The sequence below is a fragment of the Cupressus sempervirens genome, chromosome 3, assembly GCF_028749045.1.
Source record: "Cupressus sempervirens isolate cs-2001-9-10 chromosome 3, ASM2874904v1, whole genome shotgun sequence".
Lineage (NCBI taxonomy): Eukaryota > Viridiplantae > Streptophyta > Pinopsida > Cupressales > Cupressaceae > Cupressus > Cupressus sempervirens.
The window spans coordinates 645,805,620-645,827,587 of record NC_143120.1 but is presented as its reverse complement, the minus strand read 5'-3'; the positions used below and the strand labels follow the sequence as shown (position 1 = coordinate 645,827,587).

The following is a 21,968-nucleotide window of genomic DNA, read 5'->3' as shown; positions in this document are numbered from 1 at the left end:
CACCCTCATTAATGCCATCCACTTGTACATCTCTAACATCCCTAATCTAATCCTAAACCCAAGCCTAATCCACCCCCTAATGTTGTCACATTCCTTAAACAAGTTTAAGAATTTCTTAATCCAAACCAAAGTCTCCCCTTCAAAAAACCCAACCACTAAGTCATGAGTGCTCTTACAAAACATAAAAGACTCTTACAAGCCCACTCATGACTCTTACACCCATCTTCCACACTCTTCCCTCTTCTACACTCTTTCCTCTTACATCTCTCTTACATACTCAACCCCACTCATCATGCCTTTAACCAACCCTTTACCCTGCCCTCTCACACTCATCCTCCTTGTGACAAGTGTCACCTTCCCATTGGTGCTAAACAAGCACAATCCATGTGCTCCCCTTTGAGTGCATCCTAGCCCTCCTTAAGCCTTCATCCATCCTTGCATCTAAGCCCTCCACCCCTCTACCCCTTAGCTTATAAATTGAATCCCATCCCAAGCCATTTCATCAACAATCTTTGAGCTAAAGTTACCATGCCCTTTTGAGAGCCAAAAGCCATACCCATACCCTTATAATGCCAAATTGAGAGCTCACAAATCTACCAATTTGCTATTATCCATCTCCACCATTGAAGCAACTTTGAGCATTTGAGCATACATCCACATCAAAGGACACATCTACAAAACCAAAGAAGCATGGAGTTTTTCCTTTTTTGGGTTTGCATTCTCTAATTGTTTCTTTTGTCTAATCTCATATGTGAATATAGTTTTAGTTTGTGAATGTTTGCTTTAATGATAATGTTCTTTGCACACTAAGATTCTTGTTCTACATTTTGGCACGCGTGGTGGGACCCCACTGTGGGTCATTTAATCATCCATTTTCATCTATATGTCATTTTTCTAACCATCTATTGTTTGTTGTTGTTTGAGTGTGTTGTAGGGTGTTTTTCTTGTTTTTGCAAGTTAAAGAACGCACTTAGGAAGAAGAAATACCATCTAAAAATCCAAAAGTAGCAAAAAATTTTAAAAATTCTGAAAAAAATTTGCATTTTTCAACTTTTTTTTGCGTAGTGTCGTCTCTGCAGTTTTGGCGTCTGCGCCTGCAAACTGTCATCTTCGCTGGCTACTTTGTCATCTGCGCAACCAAATCGACATCTCTGTATTTTGGTGTCTCCGCCTGGTTTTCTGTTGTCGACGCTGCCACTAGACTGTTGTCTGCGCATCCTCAACCGTCGTCTCCGCAGATCCGCATCTCCGCCAGCTACACTATCGTCTCCGCAACCTGTTCTGTCGTCTTTGCCATCGCCAACCCAAATCGTCGTCTACGAAAATTAGCATTTGCGCAAATCAAGGTCTCCACTTGTCACATATTTTCTGCACCACAAAATTTGACCTGTCGTCTTCGAATACTAGCATCTTCACATTTTAGTGTCTACGTATTTTGGCATCTCCGCTTGATAGACTGTCGTTTCTATCTGTCGCTTGAGCACTAACCATGTTTCTTGCAGGTTTTCATGTTGCTAAAAAATGAACTTGAATGCTTAACCATTTGTCTTTGAATGCATGTTGCTAGAAAATGAACTTGAATGGTTAAACACATTTTCCATTAAATGAATGTTGCTCAAAACACACTCTTGAATGCCATGGATTAAAATCAACTTTCCTTGGAATGCATGCTTAAAACAAAAAATCCAATCTTGAATGCCAAGGATCAATTAACCATTGTAATATCAAACACTTCATTTGGAGCTTCTAAAATTGAACAAAACAAATCTCTTTTCCACATGCAATCTAGGTAAAGTTTGATTTTTGGACATTTAAGAAACTTTGTTAAGTTAAAATACAAATTTACAAAAATCAATTTGAGTAGTTCCTTGGACTCACCTCTTTTCTAATCACCCATCAAATATTAACCATTGGTTGCAATCTCAGCGCCATTTATGGGGATGGGTCTACTTGAAAAAGGTGTTAAATGTTCCACAATCTAACTCACTCACTTGGTCTTTGAATGTTTGCTTTAACTTTATCAAAATTCTTAAATGGCCAAAACTTTAGATTAAATCGATCACACTTCAAGTTTGGGCACTAAAATTGAACAACAACTGATGTGGAGAGCCTCCGGGCGCGCGCTTGAAATCGAATCTCACACACTTTTGTTTTGGTCTTAAAACAAACTCACACTCAATCTTGAATGCCTTAAAGGAAATTAATCGATACTTGACGTGGAGGGCCTCCGGGCGCGCGAGTTTGCTTTTGTTGACCCTAACTCTTCTTATTGTTTGCATTCTTCGATCGATTTACTTTTGTTGGCACTTCAAGTTGGAATTGAACATTGTCTCTTAAACATGAGTGCTAGAAAAGTCTAGATTAGCACACATAAGAGTCAGTTGGTAAAAGAACAAGCGTGTTTTTTAGCCCAAGGTCATCCAAGTCTTCTCTCCCCTTGCCGTCTTTCGAGGCCATCTTGGGTGCATAAGATTAGGATCCAAAACCTTATTTCTTTTTAGGAGGCCTGCTTGGGGATATCATCACCCCTTGGACGACCTCAACTCCAGTGTTTTGACAGAGTATACAAATCAGAAGGTGAATTGAAAGACACCTCTCTTGGGATCAAGATTTTTTCATTCGGGCTAAGCCTCAAGGAACTTTATACCCTTGAGAAGTGAAAGAGGAGAAGTGGGTTACCGCTCCTCTCGACTGTGTGACATCCTTTTGGTCTCATCTACAGATTTGGGCCTCACGTACCTTGCGTATATCGAGGACTCCCTAGCTAAACCAATTGTCAGCCTTGCAGAAAACCATCTAAGATGTTAATGTGTTTGGAGTGACTGATCAAAACATTTGTAGAACATACACACTCCTCGGCGCAAGTATCACATTCTGAGAACCACAAACTTTTATCTGGGTGTTCCTATCTATTGCTTGTTTTTATTTTACTTGTTGAATGAATGTTTGCCAAACTTGGTCAATCTTAGCTTAGGGCACACTTAGCGTAGTCACTGCCTATTTTAGAAGTTGAACAAGTTGAAGCAAAACAACTGAGATTTTTCCCAAAGCCAAGCAAATTCAGGAATTTATGTCGGAACAACCCAAACCCAAACAAAAGTTTCACAAAGTCAAAAATCAAGCCATCTCTAGCATACCAAGAACTTTCAGCCAAGAGAAAAGAAATAAGACCAAGCCCACGAATTGCCAAACTCCACAAAGCAGAAGACAAAGCTACCGACGAAGCACTTCAAGAGGCCTGGTTAGAGCGCACCATCAAATTTAGCCAACATCCAGGAGTTAATACTGCTTATGCCTTACCAACTAGGCATGATTTCTATGATTAGACACCCTTGTTTCTCCACATCTTCTTGGATAAGCTTCACTTTAGAGTCATCTTTGTAGAAAAGATAGCCATCTTAGGTTATCCCCTTAAGCATTATTACTCATCCATCTCATTTAGAATCAAACCATCTAGCCAGCAATCAAAAATCTGCACATCTAAGCTTTCAAAATTGTTGTCACCTTGCTAAAAGTTTGCCATTCCTAAAATCTTCCAAATCCACCAATCTCACCAAGGTTATCCCTTTGACAGAGCTTTGTCTAGGGTAATCTAGCTTTGTCACTTGTTATCCCTCATCACCTTGAGCTAAAGGTTGGGATCCGCAAGTGGTCAATCTCGTGTTCTTCCTAAAGGATCATCAGTCTATCCTTAAGTTGACACAATCACCACCAAGCTTGCACATAGGAAAGCAAACCTTTTGTGCTTTGACAACATATCTTTGAAGTTAGAATCCCCAACCCAATCCTCCTTAGGTTTTTTCATATAGCTTTTCCTCAACCTAGGAAATCATTTCCATAGAAAAGCCTTCCCCCTTTTGCATCCATCTGCATTATTGCATCTCATCCCTAGGAGCATTTTTCATGCCACCCGTCACTCGCTTAGCCAAGAAGAAAGAAACAATGGAGCCCTATCATTTGGATCGAACAGCCTCACCCCCCTTGAGAACTCAACCATCCTTCAGCCTAGAGCTAGCTATGCCATCACCTACTAACATTGAAGCTTTCATGAACCAACCAGGAAATGCAGTATTGGTAAACGCCATTATAGACAAAAATAAAGAGACAATCATGGCTAATTTTCGAAGGGACAATGTAGGAACCTTTGACTTTGGAAGACCCCCTCCATTATTAGATCCATCTCACTCGTTGTTTGGGCAGCTGCCACCACCCATAGGCTCTTATGATCCAAATTATCCTCAATATATTCCAAAAGAAGAGCCTCCAGCCAATCCATATGACCCAACAGACCCAAACATACCATCATCCACCCAAGTTGAACTCTCCATGCCGCAAGCCAACCCAACCACCACCACTCCATCCTTGGTTCATACCTCTCCGCTCCAAACCCCCTTTACCCAAAACATCTCACTGTTCACCCCCTTCACTATTGCTACTGCTCCCCAACCTAGCCTTCCAAATCCACCCATCTCCCAAATCAGTGCTGGCATCTTTGGCCAACCTCAGCAATATACAACGGGGATGCCATGCATGGGGCCAAGTAATCAACCTTTCATCGCCCCCAGCTTGTTCACCACAGCCCAAAGCACAATCCCATCATTTCCATTAGGTCTTGGGAGCTCAATACCACCAGCCACAAATCCAAAAGCTACTACCTTCACTCCACAAAGCTATCAAATCCCACAAGCTACTGCCAATCTTCTACCAAGCTCCCAAGTGACCCCAGCTCCCACCACCACTCTACCAAGCTTCCAAATCCAGCCACAAAGCTATCAAACCCCATCAGTTCCATTCCCAAGCTTTCAATTCCCACCACCTCCACCACCAACTAATCCATTAACTCCAATTACCAACTACTTTTCAATGCCACTTCTAGGAGGTAATCCACCACCCCAGCCAACCACCAATTATTTGCAGATACCATCCCAAATGGGGGCACAACCCACAGATATTGGTCAAACCCCACAAGCCCTCCGATCCTTTCCCCAAGCCTCACAACCATCTTATACCTTACCTCCACAAAGCAATCCATTTATCCCACAGCCAGCTTATGTTCCTCAATCCCAACCTCAAATCCCATATCAACAGCAAGCCTCACAACACATGCAACAATATGCGCCACCTCCCCCTCAACAACCCGTCATCCACCATGCAGCTGCCCAAACAATGTACAATCCCTATCAGCAAATCCCTCACAACCATCCATATTCAGTGGCCCCATCCAGCACATACCTACCTCAAGGCACTCCTACATTGGGGGCACCCCAACCATCACCTATCAATTTAGAGTGGGAGCAAATGAAGACAGCTCTGAAAGCCATCCAAGAAGGGAATGATCCAAAGACATTCAAGTTTGAGAATGTGTGTCCTTACCCATTTGACAGAGCCATTACCATGACACCATTTCCCAAACACTTTGAGGTACCTAAATTTGACAAATTCAGAGGAAAAGGAGACCTTGTCACACATATCAAAGAATTTTACATGCATTGCCAGGATGTGGCATACAATGATGTCTTCCTCTTGCGCCTTTTTCCCAAAAGCTTGGCTGGACCAGCTCTTGAATGGTTTTATAGAATCCCCTATCACACAATTAAAAACTTTGCTGAATTATTTGAGGCATTTGTAGCCCAATATGCTCATCTTGTTGAAACAAAGCTATCAATAGTTGATCTTGTCCACACCAAGCAAAAAGGTGGAGAAAGCCTTTTCGAATATCTACAAAGATGGCAAACCCTTACCACCCGTATATCCTGCACCTTGCCAGAACGCCATGTGGTGAAAATGTTTATTGATAATGCACATCCCAGCTTGGCTCACCACATGACCATGAACTGTTTGCAGACCTATACGGATATCAAAGAGAAAGGAATGATCCTTGAGCAAGGACTCATCAAAGATGGTGTGGTAAAGATTTACAAAGAGGCCAACCAAAATCAATCACATTCCAATGACAAGTCTAGGTATTGGAACAAAAAAAAGCATGTTGCAACAGATGGGGTTACTGACACCAGACATGTGAATATCGTTGGTCCTTCTCAAAACCAGTCTAACCCACCATATCAAACAAACAACCAACAAGCTATCAATTACCAACAATGAAATAACCAAAGCTATCAAAACCACAATACAAGACCTAACTTTCAAGGGTCTAACAATCAAGCTAATGCCATCAATGTAGCTGTAGGGAAAAAGCCCAGATTCCAACCTGAACCTAGAAACTATACACCCCTTGGTGAGCCATTGGATGTTATTTTTGACAAATTGGCTAAGGAAAACCTCATCAAATTTCCTCCTACCTAGCAAATTGATCCAAGCCAATCCAAAGCTGCATGCTACAAGGACAATGAGTATTGCAAGTTCCATAGGGTAAACAGTCACACCACCCTCAGATGCATGAAAGTGAAAGACTATGTGCAAGACCTCATTGATCGGAAGGAAATCACTGTTGGTGCCCAAACCTCTCCCAATGCAGGCTTACAGATTTATCAAAATGCTTTTCCTCCACACAACAACCAAAATCCTAGAAAAGCACCTATCCAAAACAACACCAACAACCGCCAGCCAAACCAACAGCATGGGAAGAAAAATGACCACACTTCATCCTATATAGACTATGGTAGCCTTATAGGTTGTATATCTGAGAAAGAGCCTTCTGTCAATGTTATCAATATTTGAGGACCAGACAATGAGTGTGCGGTCACCACTCGAAGAGCGCGATTTAACATCGCAGGCCCACCAGTTTCATCAGCACCATCAGCTCCATCAAAAAGCCGGTACAATATCTTGGAACACCTTGGGAACATGCCAGCCCAAATATCCATTTTAGACCTTCTCTGCACTAGTCCTGTGTACAAAGACATCCTTGACAGTGCTCTCATAGAATCTTGTGTCCCTTCTAATATCAATGCTACTGATTTTCGTAATCTTGTTGGACACCTTTCATCCTCATGTGCCCTATCTTTGAAACCCACCGACATACCCGCGGTTGAGCCAGATCACACCCTTCTGCTTCACATAGCCATCATGGTATCCAATTTTGTCGTGAAAAGAGTAATGATAGATAATGGATCAGCCTTGAACATTTGCACCCTAAAATTCATAAAACAAGCTGGGTATACTGAGGTAGATATGATCAGTGAGGTTATCACCATCAAAGCTTATGACAACTTGGAAAGGACCACAGAAGGGACTATTTTGCTACCAATCAAGGTTGGGCCAGTCATCCAAGAGACAGTTTGCCATGTTGTTGATCTAAACCTACCATTTAACATCCTCCTTAGTCACCCATGGATTCATGCTATGAAGGCCGTTCCATCCACCTACCATCAGTGCATCAAATTTCTACATCAGGGCACTAAGGTAACCATCCACGCTAATCCAGAACCCTTTGCTTACTGCAATGTGGTTGAAGCTTCATATACAAACCATTTCCCTAGAATAGACATCGGCACAACCATCGCCAACTGATCCCACACTTGTAATGATGCAGAAACCATCCTCGCCTCCACCCTATCTACTGTAAAGATCAACAACAAAGGCTGTGGAGAATATAGTCTATCAGATGCATTTGCTGTCGGAGCAATCCCACTTGATCCACATACCCATGGATGACCAACATATCACAAAGCTAAGGAGATTCCACCTCCTCGATACAAATGGTTTGGCCCAACCACCTTTGTGTCCTCAAAAATGCCTCTTCATGAGGAGTTGACTCCAGATATCAACAATTGGTTACATAAGGATGCACCTCCAAGAAATCAAGCACACTTTGATCACTTCAGCCAGAAGTATCCCCAACAACATAAGCTCATCACTGAAAAATGGAACTATCAAGGAGGTGGACTAGGACCAGAAGAAAGGGGCATGCAATGTCCAATCGAAGCACATAATTGGGAAATGAATTCAGGTCTTGGCTTTGGCATACCCACAATTGGGGGCACCAATGAGAATGGTCACGCTTTTTCGAACATTCACCGTGACCTTGTCGAAATCAAAGACATTCCCGAGGAAGTTGAAAAGAGAGCCTACGATGATATCCCAGACCAAATCTTCCTAGGAGACTCCGTTCTCCAAAAACTATCCATCCATCTCATTGACCTACCACTCGCTCATCCACAACTCATAGATTTGGACCAACCAAGTGTCATACATATTGATGAGTTCGCATCAGAGGAAGCACTTCTAAGATTCATGGGAGCTGAAAATCCTCATAAGAAGACAAAGCTAGGTTTTTCCTACATCTACAAGCTAGATCCCAAGGGGTATTTTGGAGAAAATCCCCAACCTAGTTTCGATACACCCAAAACTGAAACTAAGGTAAATCTGGGACTAGCTAAGGCAGCGAAGAGAACCCCTCAACAAGAAAATCCAGAGCCACAAGTAGAACATGAGGATTTAGTATTGCCACCTCAAGATAATCAACTAGAGGTGTCTTCTATTCTAATAGAGGATACTAGAGAAGTCAACATTGGTTCTTCAGAGATCCCTAGAATTGTTCACATTGCTGCATCCCTATCACAAGACCAATCTGACCTCCTCTTTGAGGTTTTACAAGTGAACATTGGCCAATTTGCATGGTCATATCAAGACATGCCAGGACTTGATCCAAAGCTTGTAGTTCATCATCTTGCAGTCGATCCAAAGATCAAGCCCGTCAGACAAAAGCTTAGAAAAATGCACCCCAAGGTGGCATTACTAGTCAAAGCTGAACTAGAAAGAATGTTAGCTGCTAAGGTTATCTGACCTATCGACTACTTAGAATGGATCTCCAACATGGTCCCTGTCACTAAGCCTTCCGGTGACATCAGAATTTGCACCGATTTTAGAGATCTTAACAAAGCTTGTCCAAAGGATGATTTTCCCTTGCCCAACATAGATATGATTGTAGATCTTACAGCTGGACATGAAATTCTATCCATTATGGATGGATTTTTCGGGTATAATCAGATCAAGATTGCAGAAGAGGATCAGCATAAGACAACATTCACTACCCCTTGGGGAACCTTTTGCTACACCATGATGCCTTTTGGCCTAAAGAATGCTGGGGCTACCTATCAAAGAGCTATGACAACCATTTTCCATGATCTTATCCATAGCATTTTGGAGGATTATGTGGACGATATCCTAGTCAAATCTCACACCTTCATGGATCATCTTGCTGACCTGGAGAAAGTCTTTGATAGGTTGGCCCAATATCATCTCATGCTAAATCCCAAGAAGTGTGTCTTTGGGGTCACATCTGGCAAGCTTCTAGGCTTCATAGTTTCTAAACGAGGTATAGAGATTGACCCCAAAAAGGTCAAGGCTATCTTAAACATGCCTCCTCCCCAGACACTGCGATAGCTTCGCTCTCTTCAGGGAAAACTTCAATCTGTCTGGCGCTTCATCTCCCAACTTGCAGATAAGTGTACACCGTTTTCACACTTGCTAAAGAAGAATGAGAACTTCAAGTGGAATCTTTTATGTCAGCACAGCTTCGATCAGCTCAAGCAGTATCTCACCAATCCCCCTATCTTGGTTCCACCAGTTCCTGGTCATCCCTTGATCTTGTATATATCAGCAACACCTACTGCTCTAGGGGCACATCTAGCACAACATGATGATTATAACAGAGAGAGAGCCATCTACTATATCAGTAGAACCCTAGTTGGTTATGAACTCAATTACACTCCTATGGAAAAAGCTTGTTTGGTAGTTGTTTTCTCAACTCAAAAGCTTTGCCACTACATGCTAAGTCATACCATCCAACTAGTCTCTAAGATTGATCCTCTCAAGTATATGCTCTCTAGAATAGCACTCACAGGTCGGCTAGCAAAGTGGGTTATGCTACTAAGTGAGTTTGACATCCAGTATGTGGACAGAAAGGCAATCAAAGGGAAAGCTATAGTAGATCACCTAGCTGATGCACCTCTAGTAGATGCATATTCTTTTCTCACAGAATTTCCAGATGAGCATATTTGCCTAATTGAAGAATAGCCCCCATGGAAGCTTTATTTTGATGGCTCATACACCTCTCATGGATCAGGGGCAGGAAAATTATTAGTTACACCTCAAGGAGATTACATTCCAAAAGCCTTCAAGCTACAATTCCCTAGCACCAACAATATAGCAGAATATGAAGCTCTTGTAGCAGGATTAAAGATAGCTGCAGAATGGAATATCACTGAGTTACAAGTCTTTGGTGATTCCCAACTCATCATCAAACAAGTCTTAAATGAATATCAAACCAAAGATGAAAAGCTATTACCCTACAAAGAGCTAATTGATCAGATGACCTAGCATTTTACAAAGCTTCAGTTTACACAAGTGCCACGAATGCAAAATAAAGTAGTAGACGCCATGGCCACTATCAGCTCACTCTTGGAAATTCCCCAAGATGCTACGTAGTATGAATTTTTAGTTGAGAAGCTCCTCACACCCGCTTATGCGAATGAGGATTCAAACCGTGTTTGTATCTTGGTTGGTCCCCAATCCCCTTGGTACCATGAAATTCACGCTTACCTTAATGATGGTATCATATCCCCTCACCTCACATGCACCCAATGCCAGAACCTTATTCAAAAATCATCCCGCTATGTTATCATAGCCAATACCCTATATCGTCGGGGTTATCACGATACTCTCTCTCGATGTTTAGATAAAAATGAGGCCGCAATGGCATTAAAAGAAGTACATTTCAGACTTTGTGGTGCCCACACGAGTGGTATTGTCCTAGCACAACAAATACTTAGAGAAGGCTACTATTGGCCTACCATTGAAGAAGACTCTTGTGAATTTGTCAGAAAGTGTCTCCCATATCAGTAGCATGCAAATCTTGTGCACACTCCAGCACAAGATCTACAGCCTATTGCACCACCTTGGCCTTTTGCTTGTTGGGGCCTTGATCTAGTTGGAACTATCACACCTCTCTCATCTGATGGACATAAATGGATAATAACAGCTATAGAATATTTCACTAAGTGGGTGGAAGCAGTCCCCCTAGTCTCAGCTACAGGAGTTCAAGTCTCCAAGTTCATCTTGTACCACATTGTTTGCCGCTTTGACATCCCATCCACCATCTTCACTGACCACGGAGGTAACTTTGAAAATCTCAACATGGAAGAATTATGCACTTGCCTCCGCATCCATCGCCACTTTTATAGCCCATATTTCCCACAAGGTAACAGCCAGGCAAAGGCAACTAATAAAACCCTCCTCAAAATCCTAAAGAAAGTTGTCAATGATTTCGGCTGTGATTGGCACCTTGAAATAAATCTGGCTCTATGGGCCTATCGAACTTCTTTCGTACATCCACAGGCACAACTCCATACTCCCTAGTCTATGGTGCCAAAAAGGTATTACCTATAGAAGTTGAACTTCCCTCACTACACATATCTTTGCGAGGGAAAATCTCAGATGAAGAATACAGAGTAGCTCGACTCACCCAGCTAGATCTCTTAGACGAGAAGAGACAACAAGCTTATGACCATCTCACAGTCTACCAAACTCATCTCAAAAGGAATTTCAACAAGAAGGTGCTCCCACGACACTTTCAGCCAAGTGGCATGGTCCTCAAAGAAAATATGAAAGTCCATGCAGATCGAGAAAAGAAAGGCAAGTTTGAACCTACATGGCTTGGTCCCTATGTGGTTACTACCTCCTTTGGCTCCGGAGCCTATCAATTATCTACACCAGAAGGAGAACTCTTGAATGATCCCACTAACATCATTCATCTCAAGAAGTTCTATGCTTGAAGATCCTTGGTATACCCAGCTTTTGAAAAAATACAAAAAAAATAGTAAAGAGAAATAAGCGTCCAATGGTGAAAACTTGGCAATTCAAGCGCCTTGGATAGGTACCTTGGTGAAAACCTGGTAATTTAGGCGCCTTGTGTGCTAAAGACTAATCCATTATCTATCACTATCATATCCCTCATCCATCCACCCACCATCCCATAAAACACTTGCTTGTTCCCTTGGTGTTCCAATCAAATATCCAAAATCTGATGGAGCTTGTCAATACCTCCTGTACAACTTGTAAATCTTGTACCAAAGCTTGTATTATACCTTGTAAATCTTGTACCATACCTTGTATCTATCTGAATCTTGTCCAAAGCTTGTACCATATTCCAGCTTGTAAATAATCTTGTATCCTACCCTATATCCTATCACATGCACACACAGAATCCTATTTTTCTTAAGCTTTTCACAAACCATCTACCTATCCACCTATCAACTATTATAGACATCCCATCCTTCACAAAAATTTCCATCTCACAAAAAACCAAAACATGAACAAACTTGCACATTTGTAACATATCTTGGTTTGTCAGCTTGTATATCCTCTTTAGCTTAGTATCATTGTATCTATCCGACTTTCATGTTAGTTCATCCTTGGTCAACATCTTGCACACATCACACACCTTGGTTAGATATTCCAATGCATCCTTTAGCTAGATCTCCTGTCACCAATATATTATCCTTCTTAGTTCAGCTTGCCAGATGCATCACTCATCCAGATCCATCAGCTTAGGTGCTCTCTAATAGATCCTTGCAGGATATAGCTTTCCTCATGTCTGATCTTGGTCCGTTAGTACCTCGTCCTACCCATCTCGTTGGCAAATAGTTCTCTTTTGAATTTTTGCTTTCTTTTGATTTGGGATCTTCCCTTTTGGGTCTTGAAATATCTTTTCCAATAAATCTCCTTGTTCCCTCCTCAAGGTTGCCACGATCTTCCATATCATGGTATGCTACGAATGGGGCAATTAGAGTGTAAGGTCTTGATCAGGTCTTTTGCTTTTTTTCTTTTACTGCTTGTGGGTTACCTAGTGTCGTTTCCACGCTACTTCCTCTGGGATTCATGTGTGATACTGGGGCAATCCTTCTGTGTTTTTTTTGAGTCAGTTTGTCAGTCCTCTGGATGGTTGGTAAAAAGGCCTTGATGTTCTTGGTAACCCTGGCAATTAACCAACAGTCCTATAGCAAATCTAGTGCTCAACTACATGGTGGTACTTCTCTTTGAAGTATCCCCCTGCTCAAAAAGCTTCAATGGATTCCCTTCATCTCCATTATCCCCCATCTATATTCTGCATCTCTCACTCCTACCCCAGCTTATGCATCAGTATCTCTTTGAATCACTCCTCACGCTTAGCTTTAGGGATCCACAATCCTAGTCTTAGGGATCCACCAATCAAATCAATCCACCAAGCCTCATCTTTCGAGATCCACAATCCTAGTCCTAGGGATCTCCGAAACCCATCTTCTGCCAATCTGACTCTTTGAAATCCTATTGCATCAGCTATATCATTCTATCATCCATCTCCCTACCATGGATTCCTTTTATAGCACTCCTCTCCTCCATCTCCCCCCCCCAATCTTGGAAAGTCTTAAGCTTGCTTTACTCTTGTGCCTCCAATTCTCCTTTATTATTCTCCTGTAGTGAGAGTTTGAGCTAATTCAACCCCTCCTCTTTGCCAATCTATGTCTCTGCTCGTCTCAATTTTTTGTACTTTTCAAGAAGCCTTCGAGCATCATTTCTCTCTCTGTCGCCTTCTTGAGGGGGCATCATCTAAGGCTAGTCTCTCCTCCTCTTATTCGAGACTGGGGCAACCTTGTTGCTAAAACATCTTCCTCATGTTGTCTTCACTCGAACTTCTTTGAAATAGTGTTGTCTCAACACTATGTCAAAGAGAGGCAAAATGTAGACACCTAAATTTGATTACACCGCTTTAGTAATCTTATTTAGTTATCTCTAAAGGCATCATTAATTAAATTCCTATTTAATTAATCCTTTGCCATCCCCTAGTTGATTAATTTAATTAATCATCTATAGTCCTAATTGATAAATCAAATAACCTATTATTTATCAATTAAATCCTATTCTTCTATCTAATTCCAAAAATTCCCATTTATTAAATAAATATATTTGATAAATAAAATCCTCAAAATCTAGAAACCCCTAACTTATCCCTAATCCTTCATTTAGCCTAATCCACCCCATCCACCCATACTAACCTAGCTTAGCCACTAACTCACCCACCCTCATTGATGCCATCCACTTGTACATCTCTAACATCCCTAATCTAATCCTAAACTCAAGCCTAATCCACCCCCTAATGTTGTCACATTCCTTAAACAAGTTTAAGACTTTCCTAATCCAAACCAAAGTCTCCCCTCAAAAAACCCAACCACTAAGTCATGAGTGCTCTTACAAAACATAAAAGACTCTTACAAGCCCACTCATGACTCTTACACCCATCTTCCACACTCTTCCCTCTTCCACACTCTTTCCTCTTACATCTCTCTTACATACTCAACCCCACTCATCATGCCTTTAACCAACCCTTTACCCTACCCTCTCACACTCATCCTCCTTGTGACAAGTGTCACCTTCCCATTGGTACTAAACAAGCACAATCCATGTGCTCCTCTTTGAGTGCATCCTAGCCCTCCTTAAGCCTTCATCCATCCTTGCATCTAAGCCCTCCATCCCTCTACCCCTTAGCCTATAAATTGAATCCCATTCCAAGCCATTTCATCAACAATCTTTGAGCTAAAGTTACCATGCCCTTTTGAGAGCCAAAAGCCATACCCATACCCTTATAATGCCAAATTGAGAGCTCACAAAGCTACCAATTTTCTATTATCCATCTCCACCATTGAAGCAACTTTGAGCATTTGAGCATACATCCACATCAAAGGACACATCTACAAAATCAAGGAAGCATGGAGTTTTTCCTTTTATGGGTTTGCATTCTCTAATTGTTTCTTTTGTCTAATCTCATATGTGAATATAGTTTTAGTTTGTGAATGTTTGCTTTAATGATAATGTTCTTTGAACACTAAGATTCTTGTTCTACACTTAAAAGCTCATCAATTGGTCTCCATAAAATCAATTTTAGAACCAATCTCTTTTTATCATCTTGTCCTCCTCTTTCTGGCATCCTTATCATCTACCTCATCTTTTCATCATTTGATCACATCTTATAACATTTTTGGTCTCAGTCTGATGGACAGGTATCGGGACAGTCTAAACCTCGACTCCTAAGGATCAAGCCTCATTCTGGGGATGATTCTGTGACTCATAATTAGATCTTATCAACTTAGGTATCTAGGTGTTCTACCTAGATCCCTTAGGATTAAGCTTCATGCTGGAGATGATTCTTAAAAGCTTATCTGTTTCAACTTAGGTATCTAGGTGTTCTACCTAGATTCCTTAGGATTAAGCTTCGTGCTAGAGATGATCCTTAAAAGCTTATCTGTTTCAATTTAGGTATCTAGGTATTCTGCTTGGATTCCTTGGGATTAACCTTTGTTCTAGAGATAGTCCTTAAAAGTTCATCAATTGGTCTCCGTAAAATCAATTTCACAACCAATCTTTTTTTTTTTGATCTACGCATCATACTTTTTGATTTTCTTTGAATTGAACATGCTGCTTGCACATTCATTCAAAGAGGGGCAAAATGTAATACCCCAAAATTGGCTCATTTCCATGATACCAATTCTGGTCTATTTTGATCATTGCTCAAGTCCTATTTCATTAGACACATTCTTCATCTAACTCGCTACTTGACTTAATTGTTAGATGCAGAAGACCCTAATATGCATTCATCACATTTCTTATTTAATTCCTATTGTACGTACTCATATTAGTTGCATTAAACCTACTTGATTTAATTATAATTTAATTTAAAAGTATTTATACTTTATTAAATTAAATTATCTCCTAAGACTAATGTACTATGGGATTAAATTTATTTAATTTAATAAATACGCCTATCTTGATTAATTAAATATAATTATTTAATTAAATGGGAAAGGTATTTCTAATTAATTAAAGAAAATTATTTAATTAAATGGAAGGCTATTCTTTAATTAATTAAACAAAGTTATTTAATTAAATAGGAGTAATTCCTAATTAATTAAATATAGTCATTTAATTAAATAAGAAAGTGTCTCTAATTAATTAAATAAAATTATTTAATTAAATAGGAAATATATTTATGAGAGTACATCTCATTTTATTAATTTAAATATCTCTCCAAAATCCTTCTTTAGTTCAAAAAGGGAAATTCCTAGTTCACTATTGATCAAAAAGGAATTAAATTAGTTAACTCCTTATTCTACTCAAATTAAATCAGTTAACTCCTTATTCTACTCAAATTAAATCAGTTAACTCCTTATCCTACCCAAATTAAATCAGTTAACTCCTTATTCTACTCAAATTAAATCAGTTAACTCCCTTTAATTTGGGAATCTTCCTTTATGACTAAACTTCACCTTTAATCCTGACCACTGATTGAAATCAATCTAAGCCATTGATGGATTGTAGGAAAGTCTATTTAAGAGACCCTCAGCTCTTCATTTTAGAGAGAATGAATTTGGAATTTGCATCAAATTGCTGCTGGAATTCATACTCACATTTGCTCACATTTTCTCATATTTTACATACATTTTCATCCTTAGCTTAATTTTATTTAGCATAATATGCATATGATTAATCTAGTTTCCTTTACTTGTTCTTAGATTAGAATGCATTTCTCATTGTAGATTAATATGCATAATCATATAGATTAATTTCATTTCTTAAATCCTTCATTCTTAGAGGGTCTAGTTGCTTAACACCTCAAATCTGAGGATATCTAACAAGCAAAATCCCTTTAGATAGAAGGCAATAGGTTGCCTTGCCGGCTGATTTTTGGATGAGCAATCCAATGCTCATTCTAGGATGAATCTGCAAATAAAGACCGTGTTGAAGTGTGTGTGTGTTAGTAGAGGCCGCATATTCATGTATACAATACGAAAATGTGCTTTCACTGTAGTATCATAAGAAATAATGAATTTTCCATCCTTCACCATATCCTGAGATAGCAGTAAGTAAAATTGAGCAATCTTATTTATTCTGAAGAGATGTATAGACATCCTCTATCCTATATTTTCTTTATGAGGAACAAAAAGGATCTAAAGTTCTAAGGCTTTAAATACATTATTCATATAGCTGAATTATTTGAGTTCAGATAGTTTCCAATAACTTCTCCATACTAGTCTTCAAATAGCAAGGCAATGATAAAGGACTACTCTAAAATAAAAATACCTTTGGGGCAAAATAGAGAGGAAGATCGATGAAAATTGCATAGTTATTAGTTATTGCAAAGTCATGCATCATGATAGGCTTTGAAAGCGTTATGGGAATTGGATCAAGCATTATTCCCTCCTTTGTGACAACTTGATAAGTAGCATAGGGAGGAGTATGTTGGTAGCCAAATGTAAACATTTCTCTTGTACATAATGGAAAAAGTGATCAGGCACATAAATCTATATTTTAAAGCAGTCTATAGCTTTCTCAAACATCCTTTACGAGTAATTACATTAACTATAAAATTTGAACATGTTCTGCTATTGTGATCAGATCAAACTTTGGTTGTGCATTATAGTTATTTGATTCTTCTTTTTTATTCTAAAATAGCCTATAGCTTACTTGAACATTCTTAACTGCATTAAGTTGTAACTATCAAAATAGAACTTGTTCTGCTACTTGTATTTGGATCAATCTTTGGGTGTGCAGTGAATGAATGAGGTAATTTCTCATCATAATCCATCAATCCAAGAGTTTGCAAATCTCCATCTTCAGAGACTCGAAGAGCATCTACAAAGGAGAAAATAAGAAATAAGTTCAATATAGGATTACTTTTCCTTCCCTAAAACACTAAATAGTTTCATACCTATTGTATCCTATTATGAAATGAGAAAAAGATAAAAAATCAACAGGGTACCAAATATGCTAATAGACAAGCTATTGATGAAGAATTCCATTCATGTTAGCAGTTTCAGATAGGAACCTATGCATAGGTTCAGTGTGAATGTGTTTGAGTTTGAAGTGCTTTGACTTAATCTATCTTGTACGTCATTGTAGTGATTAAGTGAAATCTTTTATTTAGCCAAATAAGTCTTACCTATAATTTTTCACTAGTCAGTTGGCCTAATCTTTAATCTTATCCTTATAAGTGATAAATATGCTTTTAAGTATATCTAGTTTCCTAGAATATTTGATTTTTGGTTAAATTAGTATAAAGATAGGAACAAAATAGGATGATTGTCACATAGTGCTGTAAATTTTTGTGCAACTGTGAATGGCATCAGTTGTGGAGATTAAGGAATTAAAAATAGATTTCAAGCTATATCCATATATGCTTTCAAATTTTGAAGATTTCACCATTGTGTATTTTATGCGCTGTTATGTGGTAATAAGACATGGCACTAGGTATTAAAATTTTATTCAATCACTTTTATTATATTCAGAGGATCACTAGATCGAATAGGTTCTATTCCCTAGCTTAACCAATTAGAAATATTGTAATGGCAAAGGGAAGAAAGAGAAAGTATTACAAGGCTTATCTGCCTCTGAAAGTGCAAGTAGCTTCCCATGATGATATATAAGTGCTGTGTTGGCTACATAATATGAAAAACTCATATTAGTCAAGTAAAGAAATATATAGAAGAGCCAAGATTGCAGATGCCAAAATATCAGCTCTTACCAACTTAACAAATTTCTCTCACAACAAGCAATATATAACTAATGGTGCATTTATAAAATATTAAAAGAAAGAATATCACCATGCATTAAGAAAATGCCACCCACAACATGGTTCCTAAGTTAAAGAACTTGCCTATTCCACCTCCATATGACATGTCCAAGACACCAAATTTTGTACATAACACATGTATCTGGACCATTGAAAGTCCAAATATTCCTTTAAGATCTCCAACCTATAGATTAAATGTAGACTAATCATTATAAATATTTTCTTCAAACAAAATCTTTCTACTTTAACAATATTCTATTCAACTTGACTTTGGTTAGAGAAGGTAGAAGTCAGATGGGGGTCAGGAATGAAGGATAGAGAAACTTTTTTTTGGTAGTAGCATGCACTTTGATGGAATGCAATAGCCATGGCAGCCGTAAAGGTTATCACTAAATGATAGTTGATGGAATTTCTCTAGTGGGAATTCTCTCTCATGAGCATTGAAGGCAAGCATGTCTAGAATGTTTCAAAATAAAGTGCACCATAGTTCGAAAGGGAGGATAAATGTTTTTCTGCCTCCTACCATAGGCTCTAACAGAATACCATTAGGTGGGTAGCAAAAAGAGGTCACTCTCATAGGGTCAAACCAATAAAAAGGTGCATAAAGTTGCAGACACTACCCCAACGGGAGACAATATTCAAAGAAGTACATATTATAAATGACATGCATTGATGGAAGTAGATTGGGAGTATTGTGAACCATCTCAAGTGCTTTAAGATTGGTTTCTCCCACATGGCCTCATCCAATCTTCTTTCTATTTCACCCCCCCCATTATTTCATATAGCTTTTGGGCTGAAGAGTTCAATGGTGGTATAGCTAATATAGTAGTAAGATGCTATCATCACTAGCTTAGCTTGATCAAGTAGCATAATGCAGCTTTCTAGTTTATGATCCATCACATTTATATGCTCCCTAAGCAATGGTAGTTTATAAATCACCCAGCATAATGCAACTTTTTGGCCAACAGATGATTACTCTAATCACCTACCATAATATGGTTTGCTAGTTTGTGATCCAACATTTTTATGCTCCCTAATGATGGTCTATGAAGCACCCAGGATAGTGCAACTTGTTGAGTTCATCTAACTTTCTACATAACACATCTTGCTCATTTATAAATTTTTGTAGCTTGTGAGCCACCTACCATAATGCAACTTACTAGCATGTTTGTTCCATAGGACATTATAAGACACTAAAATATTTCCTTTCATTTCCTCTAATATTGTATACTAGCACAATACATGAAACTATAGATACTAAATTTAAAGATTTTTAAGTGAACTTAGTGCTTACTCTCAAATACTAGACAGTTCAAATGAGTTATCTTGATGGGGTGCCCTCCTCTTGAGTAGGATTGGTCCTCCTTTGCATCCCTTAGCATCTTCATTCCAAACCATTTGGGGGGGAAATTATCATAATTAAGGCTTGTGCCCAACATGTGTCTAGTGCAAACCTTATGCCTCAGTCATGAGAGATTTGGCATTTTGCAATGGACTGCAGCAAAGATGTGCTTCCATATACTCACATATATACCATATTCTCCAACATTTCAAACCTCTTGTTTTGTTCTTCAGAGACAAAAATGAGAAATGAAATGCATCATTCTATAATACCAAGAGCCTTAACCACTCGCATGTTTGGAATCTTCATGTCCCCTTGTTATATAGTTTTGGATCAAGGAGGAGAAATTCATATTCTCTTTATAACAAAAAATAAATTAATTTCTAAGCCTAACTTAGATAAATAATAACATCCTTAGGTACATCTAGTTGTCTGACAATATGATAATAAGACAGTTTGAAGGCACTTCCAAAAAAATTGGTCTTCTAAGAATATACTATCTCATTTCTTCTCTTTTATTAGAATGTTAAAATTCCTAGTGACAACAGGATACTCAAAAACATCACAAAAAGATATATTTACAAAGCACTTTTGTTAAGTTTCAACTACAAGTGATTTTTTCCTACATTTATCATGATTTATCCCCACTAGAACTGCTCACCTCAATCATTTATAGTTTCCTCAAACTATATTCAGAGCTGTTTTGTGACAATGGAGAGTTAAGTTCAAATCTCTATTGTAAAAAGAAAGCTACAGATTAAACTAAATTTATTTTCCCTTCTTGCAAAAAAACTATTAGGTAATCTCATCTCCTCTATGCAGAACATTTTGGAAATGAAAATCCTAAGACAAAAACTTCCAAAAATTAAAGGATGCTCGTCATCTAAACCAACAAAAATTCTAAGATATTTTACAGTATTATGTATATTAATCTAGGTTTGATATTTTCAGTGGGTTGTTTGTTATCCAAAAACCACTTTCAATTAACAAAAAAATTAATTTACATATGATATAGATGCTCTAAAATAGAGGGAAAACAAGGGTAAATAAATTTGACAATAAACAAATTTTCTAAAGCATTGGTAACTTAGCCAAAATCAAGTTTCTTAGTAGACAAGATAAAAAAAAAAGAAAAGTTAAACAGGATCATTTTTGAATAGCTAGGGAACCCAATAGTTCACCAAAAAGCTCCATGCCTACCATGGTTGACTAGGCAATAGTTGGTTGTCTAATTTCCAAATGCAAAAGAAAATTCACAAAAACAAACTCTACTTTCCTAGAAATTTTTAGGTGACAATGTGGCTGGTAAAGAATTGTGCTCTCCATTTCAACCAAAGTTTTTCCAAAATGATGGTTTTGTTCTTATGTGGTAATGCTGGCATTTTGGGCTTGATATTCAAAAAAAATTTAAAATACAAAACATTAAAACCTTTTCATCAAATAAGGACCATTTTTAGAGGCATGGATTATTCATTGCTAGCTATGAATTTTATATTGGGAAAGATGTATAATAAGAGTAATCCGACTTTGAAGTAAAATGTTTGCAACTAAGAGTTGAGATATTCAAAACAATTCTATCTTCTTTTTTTGCACTTTAAAGAGTTCTACTTGCAAACATAGAACCTCCATTACCATGAACATTCAGCAATTTTTAACTCAGTTTCTCAAACTCTCTATTACTCACCTATTGTACTGATGAAGAGGACCGAGTGCTGGATCATACAATCCCTCAGGTGCAGGCCTGTTCATGTTATCAAATAGAACAAGAATTTTAATACGCTTTACACTTGAAGATCGCACCTCTTCATCTGTATAAATGATGCAGGAGCATCTAGAGGTATAAGGGCAATCCTGTGTCACCCAAAAAAATGTACTTAGACTTAGTTTCTATTTCATGTCTTTACATTTTTGGAAACCCATTTGGCTCAAATAAAGGTTCCAACTCTCATAGTTCAACTATCAGTGCGTTTGAAAATCCCAAAAAAATAGGAGCATGTATTTGGGCCATCATTTCGGTAAACTAGAAGGTGTGAATTGGCCAAATGAATGTAATCATGATTTAGA

The 21,968-nt window shown here is 38.6% G+C and overlaps 1 protein-coding gene across 1 annotated transcript in view; it reads right to left on the bottom strand.

Moving 5' to 3' along the window:
- Window positions 1–18,931, bottom strand: part of LOC149568350 (carotenoid 9,10(9',10')-cleavage dioxygenase 1-like) — a 52,322-nt gene extending 33,391 nt beyond the window's left edge. The window contains exons 1-7 of the mRNA XM_089816716.1: window positions 18,887–18,931; window positions 18,647–18,746; window positions 18,366–18,428; window positions 17,512–17,625; window positions 17,074–17,255; window positions 16,776–16,841; window positions 1,103–1,316 (exon numbers count right to left, since the gene is read on the bottom strand). Of these exons, the coding sequence (XP_089672842.1) occupies window positions 1,103–1,316; window positions 16,776–16,841; window positions 17,074–17,255; window positions 17,512–17,625; window positions 18,366–18,428; window positions 18,647–18,746; window positions 18,887–18,931 (784 nt within the window). The remainder of the gene's footprint in view (window positions 1–1,102; window positions 1,317–16,775; window positions 16,842–17,073; window positions 17,256–17,511; window positions 17,626–18,365; window positions 18,429–18,646; window positions 18,747–18,886) is intronic.
- Between the last annotated feature and the right edge of the window lie 3,037 nt (window positions 18,932–21,968).